The sequence below is a fragment of the Rosa chinensis genome, chromosome 6 (assembly GCF_002994745.2).
Source record: "Rosa chinensis cultivar Old Blush chromosome 6, RchiOBHm-V2, whole genome shotgun sequence".
Taxonomy (NCBI): Eukaryota; Viridiplantae; Streptophyta; class Magnoliopsida; order Rosales; family Rosaceae; genus Rosa; species Rosa chinensis.
In genome coordinates, this window is record NC_037093.1 from 54300364 (window position 1) to 54317293 (window position 16930).

General features: G+C 37.7%; 3 protein-coding genes across 4 annotated transcripts; 2 read left to right on the forward strand and 1 right to left on the reverse strand.

Annotated features, from left to right (window-relative positions):
• Positions 1-4074: 4074 nt before the first annotated feature.
• Positions 4075-8778, reverse strand: LOC112170342 (mitochondrial Rho GTPase 2). Its single transcript, XM_024307602.2, has 14 exons — positions 8421-8778; positions 8199-8331; positions 7959-8108; positions 7697-7873; positions 7353-7604; positions 7173-7241; positions 7013-7068; positions 6355-6436; positions 5986-6197; positions 5574-5643; positions 5306-5418; positions 4878-5031; positions 4535-4721; positions 4075-4420 (listed from the first exon to the last, which is right to left on the reverse strand). Exons 1-14 carry the CDS (start codon positions 8627-8629, stop codon positions 4347-4349), a joined length of 1938 nt encoding a protein of 645 aa, XP_024163370.1. The 5' UTR covers positions 8630-8778; the 3' UTR covers positions 4075-4346.
• A 28-nt stretch (positions 8779-8806) lies between these two features.
• On the forward strand, positions 8807-10862 carry LOC112170343 (pentatricopeptide repeat-containing protein At4g02820, mitochondrial). The gene is made up of 2 exons (XM_024307604.2): positions 8807-9191; positions 9525-10862. Exons 1-2 carry the CDS (start codon positions 8922-8924, stop codon positions 10779-10781), a joined length of 1527 nt encoding a protein of 508 aa, XP_024163372.1. The 5' UTR covers positions 8807-8921; the 3' UTR covers positions 10782-10862.
• A 2125-nt stretch (positions 10863-12987) lies between these two features.
• LOC112174369 lies at positions 12988-15084 on the forward strand. Of its 2 annotated transcripts, none has more exons than XM_024312127.2 (4): positions 12988-13179; positions 13405-13467; positions 14216-14411; positions 14621-15084. In XM_024312127.2, exons 1-4 carry the CDS (start codon positions 13057-13059, stop codon positions 14875-14877), a joined length of 639 nt encoding a protein of 212 aa, XP_024167895.1. In that variant the 5' UTR covers positions 12988-13056; the 3' UTR covers positions 14878-15084. The 2 variants fall into 2 exon arrangements, with proteins under 2 accessions (XP_024167895.1, XP_040365665.1); XM_040509731.1 differs by having other exon boundaries at positions 14233-14411.
• The last annotated feature ends 1846 nt before the right edge of the window (positions 15085-16930 follow it).

Below are 16930 nucleotides of genomic sequence, written 5' to 3' on the forward strand. Positions count from 1 at the left end.
GAGCCAAAGAAAGTAAGAAGTCTATAATGGAAAATCTTAAGTCTGTGAATAGATCTGTTTGTTTCTTTCTTTCTCGACGGAATAATGTGGAGACAGGGAGATCTTAGGTAGGTAGATAGAAATATATAGGTAGTCAATGGCGTAGCTACAGTAGGGAGAGAAGGGTTAACCGAACCTTCTCAATTTTTGATACTAAGCTATGATTGGTTAATACATGTGGTACTGACATACATATATTATACTATAATCTCATGGGAAAAGATCACAAACAATATACAAACTTAAAGTCATTCACTCATTCTACATTTTGGTACCTCATCTTCTAAATATATCACTTTGGTACCTCAACTTATTATTCATGCATAAGATTCATACACACCGTTAATAACACCGTTAACTCAAGTGTCATGTAGCTTTCTGTCATTGATATTTTAGTCAATTTATATTTTCCCACCAAAAATCTCATGGTATTTGCCATTTAACAAAAACTCACTCCGTTAATTCATATATATTTTTATTAAAAAACAAAAACATAACAAAAACACTTGTTACATCTTTCTTCATTGCCGATGAAACCAAATAACCATGGATCTATGTTTAAAGAGTAAGCAAACAACTACAACAACCATAACTACTAAAAGTTTCAAGCAATCAAATAACCATGGATCTATGTTTAAAGAGTAAGCAACTAACTACAACAACCATAAATACTAAAAGTTTCAAGCAATTTCTACAACTCTACTAGAGACAATTTGCTATGATTGGTATTGAAATTGATTATGCATAATAAATTGAACAAGCATTTTTCCTTCTTTGTCTGAAGAGTTCTTCAATTAAAAGGGAAAAGACTCAAACCCTAAACTTGAAAGAAAACTAGTATCTACCCAACAAATTACATTTGAAGAGCTAAAATAAGATGATATAGAATCAACAATTAATAAAACTAGCAGACAATCTAATGTTATCCAGATCACACTCTATTTGTGAATTAGCAGGCTGAAAATGATAAATCTCTCACCTCTTCTCATTTTAATTATTATGTTTCCTGGAATCATAACAGTAAGTCAAAATTTTCAATACAATAATTTAAATTGATCTTCCATCAAATATAATATTTTCCTTGATGACAGATTTATTTTCAGCAAAAAGAAAGGAATTTCAGATCCTCTCCCATGGAATTTTTGGTGGGAAAGCATAAATTGACGAAAATACCCATAGCAAAAAGCTACATAGCACTTGAATTAACGGTGTTATTAACGGCTTGTATGAATCTTATGCGTAAATAATAAGTTGAGGTACCAAAGTGACATATTTAGAAGATGAGGTACCAAAGTGTGGAATGACTTTAAATTGGAGTATTGTTTGTGACTTTTTCCTTAATCTCATATTTAACCCTTTTGACAAGATAGAGAAAAAGTTTGTTTTAAATATTATAATTATCAATTTGGACAAAATTCCTAGACAGTAAGTCTCCCACAATCTCTTATTTTTTTTAATGTATTTTCCTAATCAATGATTGATTGTTTTCTTCCATTTATGTCTATATATATTTAGGCTTACGTTCTCCGGTATCCAATTAATGAAGTCTTCTAATCTTCTTGATTAAGATTTTTGACTACGCTGCTGTAAATAGTCCTGCAGGTGTGCGTGAAGAAAACAAAGTCATAAGCATGAAACAGATAAAGGCGATCGACTGGAGATCTTTGTGTGATGGAATAAAATTGCTCCTTCACGTCAGGCAGAGACAGAGGGATAGAGACTTGGCCATGAGAGGTGCTTCTTGGGAGTGAAGAAAATCAGTGAAAGAAGATCTTGTTTAGCTCCTTCTTGACCAAGGTGATCTTAATCGATCTTCCGCAATCCGATCCTTTCAAATCAGCTTCCCTCTTTTAGTTTTACTTTTTTTGGAACAATTGAAAATTTGACCTATCAATAGTCGTGACACTGTGGAGAAGAAATAGCGAGTTATTTCATAGAATAGTAGGTACTAACCTTGAAGAGTAAGGCTGCCTGAGTAAGATCAAAAATTTTGCCCTGAATCTCATGTGGCATATCCATGTCATTATATACTGACACCTCACAAATTTGCATAACCTTCCTATATTATACGGTACTACCATCTTGACATGCCTTATGCGCTTGCTAATGTTTTTTTTCCTTTGAATTTTTAAATTAGACTTAAAAAGAATTATAGAAGCAATTTCTATACTAATTGCTATACAAATATGGGGTTGTTTATTTTTTGTTTAATTTACTTTTTGTTGATAACAAAAAACATTTAAAAAATAATAATTTACTGATTCTTTATAATATTATATTGAATGAGGTATAAAGTTACAATATCTAGTTGAGTTCCATGATCAACTGACTTCATCGACATTTTATTTGGTTGAATTATTCATAAATTGATAGCTTCCTATCTGTACATGTTGAAACGAACAGGCCTAAAGGGATGCTTCAAGAAAAAGACGCGGTATTTTATTTATTGTTTTTTTTTTTTTCTCTTTGGATCAGAAGACAATTGTAACTTTGACGAACCAATACACAAAGGTAAACCGTAAACAGAAATTAAGATGAACACGGACATTTTAAGGGTGGAACCTGAAGTGAAGCACAGGGAGATCCCTGGACAAAATCAAAAGTCAGTACTCCCTTGCTTGATCAAACATAGTAATTAATGAGCCAAATAGCCACCAACAGAACTGGAATTCCATATGACAGATTCAAGTCCATCAGGTCGACGGGCGCCAACATTGAGCCAGACAAAACTTGTTGCCCAAATTACATCACCACACAGCTATGACCAACAAATTATAAAGACAATATGAGAGACCTCGTGTCAATGCCGACACTCTCAATACATTCAGCACAGTAATTGATTCGAAATTATCGCCTCCAGCCAAAGAATAGGCTTAGTGATCACTCTCAAGTGGGATCACCCAACAAGCACACAACTTTCCAAGCATCAGGCGAAATCCCTCAGCGCTATCGAGTCCCCCACCACAGTTTCCACAATTGCTTGTGGTCTCCCTCCACTTCAGGAAAAGAAACAACAGTAGCGGAAATAGCTCAAAGTTCCAAACTTAAGCCACATCTCTATTCTCTAGGCTATAGGGCTAATTCTAATAATTTATAATTTGGTCCTAATTTCAACTCCAATAAGGACCCACAAGAGGGCTTCAAGGCTAATTTTAGGGTATGGTGACATTCTCTGCTTTCCCTCCACCAGAGAATGCCACGTGCATGTGTTGCACAATTTGAAGGCTAAAAATTTATGCTAATCGCATAAGTATAATTAGAGACAATTAAGGTTCACTAATTATGACTGGTATGTTAATCCTTCTTGGGTTCAGAGTCACTACCCGGTTGGTATGCCGACGGCCCGTACCAATGTTGTTGGCAGTTTTGTCGGTTTTTGAGTCATCTTGGTCTGTGTGATCATCGTTCCAGCCTCATGGTGTACCGGAGGTTTAGCTCATTTCGGAAGTCCTTGTTCTGACATGTTGGTCTGACGTTATTAGTGGGTCAATTGTGGCTCCTGTTTGTATCGTTCATACCACTTGTAACACTTCCGTATGAATGAAATCATTTGATCAAAAATTATGACTGGTATTGTTCTTAACCGTTGTAATTTTTTTTTGTCAAAAACTGTTACCTAAAAAAATTGTTTAATATTTTTATCTTATAATTTTACAACAAAACCTATTTGTTGAAAAAAATTGTTTTGGTCCCAAAATTAATTGTACTTAGAATATGAATACAATTATAATTAATATTAATAAACATAATTTAAATAACAAAATATTTGAAGGGCAAAAAATTTAACCCTTGATTGTTAGAGATTATTTAACAAAATATATTATTTGGAAGGTTAAAATTTAGAACTGAGCCCTCCCTTACTGGAGACGGCCTTAGATAAAGGGTAGTGTTCACCAGTCGGATACCAATACAAACCAGCACATAGCCTAAAATAGCCAAAACTAGAATAATGAGATGATCGGTCGAACTAAATTCTAATAAATGCCCAGCTTCTCCACATCAAATCAAACTTAGGTCTGCAAAAACTCAAATCACTTTGTAAGGCAAAACTAATCATCTTCAAAAGCAAACAATGATGATAACCTTGTGCAACTGTTAAAATTACAAGAAATTATAGTTTAAACTAGCAGAATATCGTTCCTCAGGAAAAAAAAAATATTGCAGCCATTTCTATACATGTGTGTTCTGAGAATACCCACTAGGACTATCAGAAAATCTTGGGTTGAGCTACACAGAGCTAACCATAATTTTAAGAAACTACTGCAACAGACAGCAACATCAATTGATTTGAGGGTCAAGTCTTGCACCTAAGCAGAAGCGCTTTTCCTTGCTGCATAGGCACGGTAGGCTACAAGTCCAACTACAGCAGCAGCAGTCCCAACTGTATTTTGATGACAGATATATAGTAAAGAGCATGCACATAAACTAGTGCAATATTAACTTGGAAGTGACGCGTGACCTCAACCTTGAAGGACAGAGGGCGAGTACAACACACCTGAGACAAAGGTAAGAGATCGATTGAAAAGCTGGCGGTACTTCTTGCGGTTCTTCCTAGTCTCGGTTTCAGGAATGCTCAAATGAGGGTGCTTAGCTGCATGTACAATTCTACCAAATACATTATTCAAATTGCTCTGCTTCATGCTCACACGGATAGGTGCCTCTATGCCTAATTCTTGACTAATCTGAACAAAAGAGCGAAAAACATAAATTATCAGCTAAAACTCTCTCGAATAAATACTAGAAAATAAAATTGCAAATTTGTGGAGTATGTGACTATTCATCGACGAATATGAGCAACTATGTGTAACAATGATAGATAAACAATGAAATTTGTATACCCCAAGAGAATCTCGCACTGCCATTGGATATGGATCCAGATCATCCTTGGCAGCAATAAGGAGACAAGGTACAAGATAGTCTTCACTTTCATCTCCTTTCCTAGCAACCTCTGCAAGGAGTTCTTTTGATCTTTTCCATGAACGTTCATCTGAACTGGAATGTGAAAGAAAAACGTCAGAACATGATATTATCAGACACCAACAGAATTTGGAATTCTTCAAGCATATCTAAGTTCAAACAAGCCAGATAGAAAAGTATTGATAAGCTTAATATAAAGCAAAGAAAACCAAGAAGATACCCTTTTTCAAAGTTATAAACATTTAAGGGTATAGCATGCCAAATGGTTGACATTTGACAATTATAATTAATGATCTCACAAAACGAAAACATAACAGCGATTTCATCAAACAAAAGAAAATTCAACTACCTGTCATAGACAAAGACAGCTACATCACAGGCTGCCAAAGAGTTCTTTTTGGACAAGAGTTTTTTAACTTCATCTTCTGGTATCTCTCTCAATACAAGAGTCTTCTTATTCCCCTTTAACAGAAATAAAGACAGGAATTAAGAAAGCAGTCAATGCACATAGACGGTCATGTTTGCTATTTATTTTGTTTTTGACATTTAGATTAAATTACTGAACTTGCTATGTTCTTTACAGAAACATTTAATATGTATATACTGATGACACTTACCCCAATCTCGTCAACAGCATTCACTGCCCAACGCTCACCAGTTGTGGTAGTGCCACTCTTTGAGAAAGGCCTGAAGTTGAAAATGGCAACAATAAAGTAATAAGATAATATAAAGTCACTGACTCACAAGCTTATAAGAATTAGCTCTAGCCGTGGTAGTATGCCTTCAGGACTATAGGCCACCAAGAGTACCAATAAATAACTAATGAAAAATAAATTGTTTTTTCTGTCTTTGTTTTTTCCAATGGGGAGTTATGGATGAAGAAGATTTCAATTATGCGGGTACTTTATACCAGTTACTTGGGAGTTAAGGGAGGTTATACCCGACAGAAATTTGTGTTTCGCAAACAGTTGAGAAAGATGGAAGATACATTATTAACTAGAATATTTACAGTAATTTGGAGATCAATACCTTTCTATGAATGAATTGATAATAGCAGACTTTCCTGCATTTTTAGGACCAAAGACAAAGCAATTGAAAACATTTCTTTCAGTCTTTTGCTTTTTACGATCAACTTTTCTTCTTCTAGTAAGATGGAGGGCAGAAGCAGGATCGCCGCGGTATCCAATGTATATCAAATTAGCCATACTTTTCTTTGGATCTATTAGTGTCATAAGGGCCCACTGCACCACCCACCATCCATAGTTACGGTTAGTCGCATGTCACCCAAAATGGATAAAGTGGAATACTGAAAACGAATATGAGCAACTACTCCTCAACATGGTAGAAATGAGAGAGGAGATCAACAAAATTTGTTTGGAAAGTGATGAGCATACACACCTCGGATAGAAATCCATTGAGTGTTAAATCACCCAATGCTGTTCTCTCTGCAGCATCCAGATAAGGAATCTCACTCCAAGGACTGAAAATTCAGATATGAAAATAATGCTAAGAACCTTATTCAGAATAGAAAATATCATGGACAGAATGCTAATGAAATGTATGTGAAGAATCATAACATCTAGCTCAGGACACTCTCAGAATCATAACTTATGATATATTCTACTGTATCAGAGAAAAGACAGAGACAGAGACTGTTATCTGTGTAATATTCTCACTGAAATGTCCTGGCTATACAAACTCCGCGTTTTCAAACTTATATCATCATGATGTCGTTTCTTTTTTGTTACGAAAATCAAAAGATTGGATTAGAGAGGGCTCCATGTTACACATAACAGCTCATAACGCTGATATGCCAGGATGCCATTTGAACAATCAAGAGATTGGCTGTATTTGAGGGTAAATCTTAATGCTCATTAAACAGGAAATGTACATATGAGCCCTCTACCAATTATCCATTATCATCTAGCACAAGCTGGCATTATATGCTGGTAAACATTCATTGAATTTTTTCCGGGGGTCTGGAAGACAACAGAACTACCTATGAAATCCAACACAATGTATAACACATCAAACTAAGTGTAATTAATGAATTTACCTTTCTGGAGCAGTAGCAAATAGCATATCAAGCTCAGTAGGTCGTACAGCTCCATCCTAGTGTTGTCACAGCATATTCATTAGATCCATAAACAAAGACTGAATATAAATTGCATAATAAAGGCATAAAAGTTTGGTTGAGATAAGATATTAGAGCATACATTATCAGTGTCATGTAATCTGAATATCCCCCTCAGGAATTCCAAAGCTTCAGTTGTTAGCTCCACACTCTAATATATGACATGTAAGAGTTAAGTATTTGGTAATAGAACTGGCAGTCAAAAACAGAGTTAAGTATTACAATGCTAAACTACTTGTGATAGAAAAAAACTGAGCAATACCTGATCCGGAGCCGCCTTGAAAGGAAGTGTGAGAAAATCATCCCTGAGTTTTAAATCATCTTCATATCCAAATTTTCTCATGACAGCCCAAGTTGTCTCAAGACGCCCTTTCTCAATGAAAAGGGCATGGAGAAAAAGGAAACCATCAAGGGTAAGACCATTCTCGTTGACTCCTTCTGGTAATTTCTCCTGTACAACCCTTTGAACTCCTATAATCTCTTCAGGTTGTAGTGGAGCATTAAAACACTTAACCTGTTTGCCACAGTTACAAAAATGATCAAACCTCTAAACACAGGATTAAAAAAACACCTACAAAACCCTCTTCACAATGGAGAAAAAGAAACCTGGAATCCATTCAGCTCTTGATCATTGAGGGCACCATCCATGTCATGATCGCAAAGAGTAAATATCCTTCTCAAAGCACTAACACAACGGGGTTGCAGAGACTGTGTTTCTTGATCAAACAAAGGCAATGTTGGATGAAGAACTGCCTTCTGAGCATAATAGAATGCATCCGGAACCTAAACACAAGCAAATTGTTCTTCAATCTTCAAGCTCTTGCACAAAATCTGAATATAACATAATAGCCCATGCATCTGACTATACCTGCAGAAAAGTAGCAGCAGAACACTCGATGCAAGTCTCGATTTCCCTATACCGCTGCATGATTGGTGTCATCACCGCCTCCATGTTCATCGGATCATGCTCGTCCCTCAAATCTAACTTGCATCCAACCAAAATTACTGGTACATTCACCTAAACCATTTTGAATCACGTTAACTACAAACCTAACCACACCAATTAGGTATCAGCTAAGCAAAACACTTCAAATTTACAAAGCAATACCTCCAACCGACGAAGCTCAGGGAGCCAGTAACTGGAGATACGGCTAAGCGTCATTGGCTGATCACAGGCGTACGTCAGCATCACTGCATCAGCTCGCTTCAGTTCTTCGCTGCGCTTCATACTACTCTCCATGCTAACAATTCACACATCCACAAAATCAAACGGAGCTCCGTTTACAGTTGCATAGGGATTTACATCAGAAATCGATGAAGAAGAACTAACCTGGATGAGGTGTCGATGACGGTGACGGGAATACCATCGGGATACAAATCGGCGGGGAGGGTGGTGGGAGGAAGCACCGGAGGTAGGTTATCGGCGAAGGTTTCCGTGGCCAGTGCAACGATCAAGCTCGACTTGCCGGTGCCGCGGTCGCCGGCGACCACTACCCGGACGCCGGTGCGTCTTCCGCTGTAGGTAGGTTGTACTGACATATTTTTGGTTGTGGTTGTTAGGGTAACAGAAAAGAAGGGAAAAAAATCGCCTATTGGGTGAGAGAGACGGAGAGTTTTATATGGAAAGCCTGCGAATCAGATTTTGACGACGGCGATTGTGCTGCCGTTTTTAGTCTTTTGCGTGGGGAGAAAGCTGCGTTTACAGTAGGTCACTTAAACTCCGCTACTCGCTCTTTTCTCCACGCCACGTGGAAAGAAACCCGAACCCGGCCCATTGGTAACAAAAGCCCAAATTAGCTGGACTACTTCAGGGGGAGAGGGGCACTGGGGTATGAATAATGACATGTTGCTAAGAAACCTGCGAAGCTCCATCGCCGCCGTCCGCCGTTTCTCGGCGGTGGCGAGCACCGGAGCGACGAAGGAATCGGGCGGTGGAAGAGACACGCTGGGAAGGAGACTTCTGGGCCTGGTGTATGCAAAACGCAGCGCGGCGGTTACTATAGGGAAATGGAAAGAGGAAGGAGGCACAGTGCGGAAGTATGAGCTTAATCGAATTGTTCGGGAGCTTCGTAAGCTCCGGCGTTATAAGCACGCTCTTGAGGTCGGTTGCTCTCAGTAATTTATTTGGTTTTTGCTCATTGAATGTTCCAAGTTTTAATCTTTTGCTTGTATATGATTGCTTTGTTTAGCTCTGGGAAGTGAGGGGAGGTTTTAGGATTGATGAATTTTTGGGTTTAGGGTTTGACCAAGTAGTTTGACTTTATATATGAAATAGGGGTGGGATGTGGTAGTTTGAGAAAATGGCTGATGATAGTGTTGATCATGGTAGATAAATTTGTAGATTCTGTTGTGTCTATCCATGACCTATTTAGCTTTTCAGAAAATTGATTTCATTTACGATTGGCCTTGTATTAATGTGACATGGTTTGTGTAGATATGCGAATGGATGACTTTACAGAAAGATGTCAAGCTACTGGCAGGTGATTATGCTGTTCAGTTGGATTTGATTGCAAAGGTTCGTGGTATGAATAGCGCAGAGAAGTTTTTCGAGGATCTCCCTGAGCAGATGAGAGACGGCACGACCTGTTCAGCTCTTCTGCATACATATGTCCAGAATAAAGAGGCTGCCAAAGCGGAAGCTCTGGTGGAGAAGATGAAAGAGTGTGGTTTCGTGAAGAATCCCCTTCCTTACAACCACATGCTGTCTTTGTATGTGTCCGATGGGCAATTAGACAAGATTCCAGAAGTAATTGGGGAGATGAAGGTTCATACTAAACCGGATGTTGTCACTTACAATCTATGGTTAACAGTTTGTGCTTCGCAAAATAATGTTGATAGTGCAGAAAGAGTGTTTCTTGAATTGAAGAAGGCAAAGGTAAATCCGGACTGGGTGACATTTAGCACGCTAACAAACTTGTACATCAAAAGTTCACTCATTGAAAAAGCAGCAGCTACCTTGAAGGAGATGGAGAATATGGCATCTCGGAAGCATCGAGTCGCATATTCATCTCTCCTCAGCCTGCATGCAAACATTGGGGACAAGGCTGGTGTTCAGCGAGTTTGGAAGAAACTAAAATCATGTTTCCCCAAAATGAATGATGCTGAGTATACATGTATGATAGCTTCGCTTGTGAAACTCAAGGAGATTGAAGAAGCTGAGAAACTCTATACTGAGTGGGAGTCTGTTTCTGGGACTCATGATCCTAGGGTCTCGAATATAATTCTTGCAGCTTACATCAACAGAAACCAAATGGATGTGGCTGAAACCTTCTGTAGTCGTATGGTGCAAAATAGCATCACCCCCTGTTACAGTACTTGGGAGCTTCTTACGTGGGGCTATTTGAAACAAAAGCATACGAAAAAAGTGCTAGAGTATTTTAAGAGAGCAGTTGGTAGTGTGAAAAAATGGGATCCTGACCAAAGATTGATTGCAGAAGTATTTGGCCGGCTCAATGAAGAAGGCAGTGTTGAAGAGGCAGAGGAACTAGTGGTTTTCCTTCGGAATGCTGGTCATGTGAGTACTGAGACATATAATTCACTTCTACGAACTTATGCTCAAGCTGGTACAATGCCACTTTTGGTTGAAGAACGGATGAAGAAGGACAATGTTGAATTGAATAAGGAGACTCGCTCGCTTATAAAAAGGATCAACAAAATTTGTGCGAGTGAAGTTCCTAGCCTATGTTCTTAAACTGCAATTACAAAATGAAATTTTGTTATAATTCAGCTGAGGATTTCAGCATCCAAGTTCTACCTTGTAGCCTTTATTTCCGGTTGTTGTCTTTCGCATTTGTATTCTTGAATCAACTCGATCGTCGTGCTGTGAATTGTTCTCGACACACATGACACATGACATGTTGGAGAGGAAAGATCCTACATTAGAAAAATGACAAATAAAATATAACTTATAAGTGGGTGGATCACACCCAATTGCACCGAGGTCTTTTGTAATTAAAACTCAACATCAAACAGGTGGTTAAGTTGGGACAGTATCGGTATAATGGTGGATCATGGGTCACGTTCGTCGCTGTTTAACATGGTATCAGAGCGAGTCTCTCTCCAATTGTCATGGGCCCGAATTTTGGTTCCTTATATTGCCATTAAAATATTCTAATTGGATTGTTACCAAGTGTCAAATGTGGCATTGGATTGTTATATTGGCCAAGTATATGAGACTTGTGTCCTAATTTCCAATGTGGGAATTGGATTGTTAATTAATTTCACGTACAGACCTAGTAGCAAGGTTGTACATGAGGGGGCGTGTTGGAGAGAAAAGATCCCACATTGGAAAAGTGACAAATAAAATATAACTTATAAGTGGGTGGATCACACCCAATTGCACCGAGACTTTTTGTAATTAAAACCCAACACCTAATAGGTGGTTAAGTTGTGACAGTATCAGTACAATGGTGGACCACGGGTCACGCTTGTTACTGTTTAACATGACAGATGTATGGTAGTTTCAGGGTCACTTAGGTGAATATAAAATGAAATCCTTAAAAGATTAATTAGGATTTAGGATAAAGTACACTTGCCTCAACCATAGTTTGGTCTTCCTTGACCTGCCTACCCAACTATTCTGTTGGCCTAAAATGGGTTCAGTTATCATGAGCAGTTACATTTTTTCCCAGACTGAAAGTCTAAAACACTGCCAGAACACCTTTTTGGGTTCCTATTATATTTTGTGAGTTTGTGGGTTGGAGTTCACCTACCTCTAATCTGGTTCAATTGTTATATATTTAAGCTTTCCAGTTTCAACCAAAATACACTATAATAAGAAGTTGATGTCTTTTCAAAAAAAAAAAAAAAAGAAGAAGTTGATCCCTAAACCATAATCTTATAACATCATAAGGATTACCATATGGATTACTTTCTCTCTTAAAATTTCCATATGTTCTAAGCATCTAGGTATGGTATTCACATCGTATAAAACAACAGGGATGATGGTCTCACATTCTTTCAACTTTCAACCGTAAACTAGACAAAACAATAATAGCTTATAAATACCAAGATTGAGACCCAAATTTCCATTACTCGATCTTAAGAGCCATGATGATGGTAGCGTTGGTATGGTGGTTAAGAAAAAGCATGCAGCAGCAGTAGCCCCAAGCCTCTACAGAGAGTCAGACCGCCATACGTATATGGCTTTTTATCAAAAGGATTTAGACTATTAACTTTTAAGTATGACTGGGTTTGGTCTAAAAATCTTGACCAAAAGAAACTCAAACAATTAAAAAAAAGAAGAAAAAAGATAAAACTATAACATCAGGGTGTTACGTGAAGAATAACTGCAACGACCAAAGAGGGGAGAGAGGTTTACCGACCCCAACCCAACCCGCGTCCACTTAAACCCTATGCACCTCAAATTACCCAAATGCCCCTCATTGGCCTGAGTCACCCTATTTTATTTGCAAAAATGAACTCTATCTACTGGAGCCTCTGATGAGCTGGACGACACGTGGCGCTTAGAATAGTAAGTGACGTCGGGGTCCAATCTGCTAGTTGGGTAAATTTTAGTTGACTAATTTGACTTACTTTTAATTTAGTAAATAATCACTAATTATCTATCTGTGGCGCTTAGAATAGGGAAAAAATGATTTTGAATTTGAAAAATCTAAGCTCAAATTAAAAAGTAATATGTGGTAACTTACCTGTCATTTTGCAGCTTCAGTTTGTTAGGATCAGTTGTACCAGTAAACATTGGTCTAGCAAATTCTGAATCACAAACCTTGAGGTCGAATTAGTAATTTGCAGCGGACGTTTAGGAAGTGGTTTTGCGCGTAATTTCAGTGGAAATTAAGGTCCATTAGCACACTCAACTCTTCAGAGGGTCCGAGAGGCGAGAGTTAGTGATCGATTCGTATATAAATTTAGTTGCGTTGCAGGTTAGAAGTTGGAGCTCCACTGCGTCCCCAACAAGAATACTAGGCCTCTCTGTCTCTCTCTCTCTCTAGCTCTAGCTCTGTATGTCTCTTTCTGTCTCCTCCATGGCTTCTCCTGAGAAAGGAGGAGGAGAGGTTGGTTTTGATTTTGAAGAAGGAATGTCGTGGCTTCCCTCGCCAGTTGTTCATGAAGCTTTCGACACAAAGGTCTCTTCACTCTCTTTCTCTCCACAAAGTGGACGTCTGTACTGTCAGGCCGGTCGACCTAACACGATAGAGTGTGAGACGTCGACCGGCAATCGTCTTAGGTTGACCGGCCTGCTTAATTAGTTTCGATGAAATATACAGTGCCGACGTCCGAGTTTTGAACCCTGATAACCATAATAAGATTTTCTCTGGTTTCTATTTGAATTTTTTATTTATTTTGGATAGGCATATTTGGGACGGGCAGAGCAACACCTCCACCACAACCAACATAATTACCAAGATCAACTGGTACTTCATCGTCTTCTTCTTCATTTTTATCCCTTTTTTTTTTCACTGTGAGATAATGTGATAATGGAAATATAAATTGATCTAAAATCGTAATATGGATTAGGCTTTATTTGGCTGGCCTGGAATTTGATTATAATTAGTTGCTTGAATTTAGGTAATTCTGGTACCGACATTCTTGATACTGTTTTCAGGGATAAATAGATAGTACTCCACAGACGATCACGATTGTTTATCTGGATTCTCCAGTCATTTCAAGAAATTTAAATATATTAATTTGGGGTATTAGTGATTTCCATTTGTGAAGAATGAAAGAACTCGATTGAACATTATGAGGCTATATATAGTAAATGAACTAGATTGAACAATGAGGCTGTGTCAGATGATCTTGATTAGTGCCTTAATACAGAATCAAATAGAAAAGTGGAAATTAAGTTAGGTATATAATTAAGGATGATTTTGTGTTTCCGTGTTCTATATTAGGTATGCACAGTGCGTGATTTAGAGTATTAATTATAGAGAAAAATTTATTATTGAGTACGTGTTCTAGGGGAGTGAATGAGTGATCGATCATTAAGAGTCGGTGAGTATAGGTTACTCTGATATTGACCAATGCAACTTGGGGGTTAGGTTTATAGGTTACTTAAGTAATATCCATGTACAAATCAAAGGAAGTCTTACTTAATAATTAATAGTGAATAATTTCTAATTTACTAATAAAATTAATCAATGTCTCTATTTTAATCTGCAGTATCCAAAATTTTGTAGCTCAAGGTCATCATTTTCGCCACATTATGTCACTAGACCGAAAGATATAAAGAATTGGGTATCTGGAGGACATGGAATGCAAGCTGTTTTCCTAGATTCTTCCCATAAATCACGTGGCGGCACTGGCGTTTTTCTTCCACAGAGAGCCGGCACCAACTTCTACTCGAAGAAGAAACCAGGTGCCAATATTTGTCGAAAATTTGACCATATTCCAGGTGTTCATGCTTTAGACCTGACGGTTCTAAAATTTACATTATCATAACTTTGGTATACGTATGATAAAAGTTCTCGATCTTACCAATCTACAAATTAATATATCTCGTATATTAATAAAATACTTTAATCGAGATAGATAGGGCTAAATACTAACGATGATGATTTTGTGCAGCTTGTGCTCCGGTTCTGTTGCCCGACCGTGTGATTCAAGCTCTCAATCTGAATGTTCATGCACTTGGCCTGCACATTTCACCCAAAGATCGTCATCGGAAACGATTTAAATCAGGTCACGAAGATGATACTCAAGATTGTATGTCACCTCGAAATAAAATGAGTGGGAGCAATGAGGATGAACAATGCTACATTATTTCCGAAAATCAAACCAACTCTTCTCCGGAGTCATGTCTTCCAAAAGAGTGGACCTACTAGCTTGATAGCTCGTTTAATGAGTGGAAACTAAGTACGTTCTATGTGATTTATACATATCAGAAGAAACTCGTAAGGGCAGAAGCTCGATGTCCTGGCTTTTACAGTGTATAATGATGTGCTGTTCAAATGACCTAGCTAGATCATGCTTGATATGTCATTTACTGTAATTTACTGAATAATAACAGCACAAGGTTGTTTTCCGTTTCACTTACTGTAATATTTTACCTCTAAATTAGCTATCCTCTGAAGCTATACTATCTCAAATTACATATATACCAAGTCCTTGTAAATGATAAATTATATATTTTGAGAAAACAAAATAGCTAAATTACCCCCTAACATTTTCCATGACTACTGATTTACCCCATGACATTTCAATATTGATTATTTACACCCTCACTTTTCTAAATGTTGCTGATTCACACCCTATAGTTAAATTTTAGACTTTCCATCCAATTTTTCTGTTAACTTGGTTAGCATGTGAGAGGGCTTTTCATCTTTGCAATTGTCACCCAAAGAAAACGGTGTTGCTATTTGTACTCGACAAAAATCTCAGTACACTGGTCAACTATAAATTTTTTTGCCTCTAGTCTTCCAATATTACCCTCATATATTAATAAATCAAGCAAAAAATACAAAATTACTTTGTTAATCTTCTAATCTTCCACAATTGTTTTTTTTTCCCCTCATTCTCTCCTCTTCTTCGCTTGCTATCTCTCAATTATCTTCTTCTCAACATGCCCTAGCTCTTCCTCTATGTTCGTTTTATCGAGATCAATATAACACAATCCTAAGTTGAATCAATCAAGATGACCTTCACATGCTTGTTGTAATTTTAATTTTCATATACCATACATAAAAATATTTTAGTTTGTTCAATGGCTCCTCAACCTTTTGCACAATTCAAACTTCCAACTGGAATCATGGAATACCAAGTTCTCATATGAATATTTGACATATTAATGACCAGTCCAACCTTTAAAGAAAAAGAAAACCAGAAACCTCAATGATCAAAGATGGTTTATCCTTCAATGATATGATCATCGATCCAATCATTTGATGTGACTAGGAAATATTAATTAAGTGATCAGTTGCAAGCTAACGACCAATCTTGAAATAAAGGGGAGTGCAGAAGAAGAGATAGACAAGGAAGAAGCGACAAAGGGCAAGTTTTTTTTTATTTTTTCCTTCTTTTAACGAATAACAATTTTATATTTTATATTTATTTCTTTAACGAAGTGTTGGTTTGTTTAATTTTTTTTTTGGGTGATAGTTGAAAAAACGAAAAAGCCCGTCGTGTGCTAACCAAGTTAACTGAAAATTGGATGGAAAGTCTACGAAATAACAGTAAGATGTAAATTGAAATGTCAGGAGGTAAATCGGAAGCCATGGAAAAAGTAGGGCTGGGCATCCAAAACCGAAATCCCGGTACCGTTTCGAAACCGTCCCGAAATCCACCGGTACGGGCCGGGATCAAAATCTGAAATTTACTATTTGGGCCCGTCCCGTAGAAACGGGCCCGGTACCGGTACTAGCCCAGTCGATCCCGGTTGATCCCGTCCCGTCCCGTTTAAATTAATTAAATTAAATATTTAATTATTTATATTACTTGGTTGATTTTGATTGGGTAGTATATGTGAGAACACAGAGATTGACCACACCTGATCGAGGCATTTTGACCTAAACTAAACGGCCTAAGGCCCTAACTCCCTAAGCCGCAACGAACTAACGAAGACCTCGACACTCGACAGTCCATCCCCAATTCTAACTTCTAAGCTCTCTTCTCCCTCCACTCTCCAGATCTGCTTATGTTCTTCATCTAAATCCCAATCCCCCTCGATCAGTCGATCCCCAATTCACTAACCCTAGTTCTAAGCTCTCTTCGAGTCTTCTCCACTCTCCAGATCTTATGCTGTTCTTTATCTAAATCCCCGATCCTCCCTCTATCAGTCGATCCCCAATTCACTAACCCTAGTTCTAAGCTTTCTTCGAGTCTTCTCCACTCTCCAGATCTTCTTCTGTTCCTCATCTAAATCATCAATCCCTCTCTATC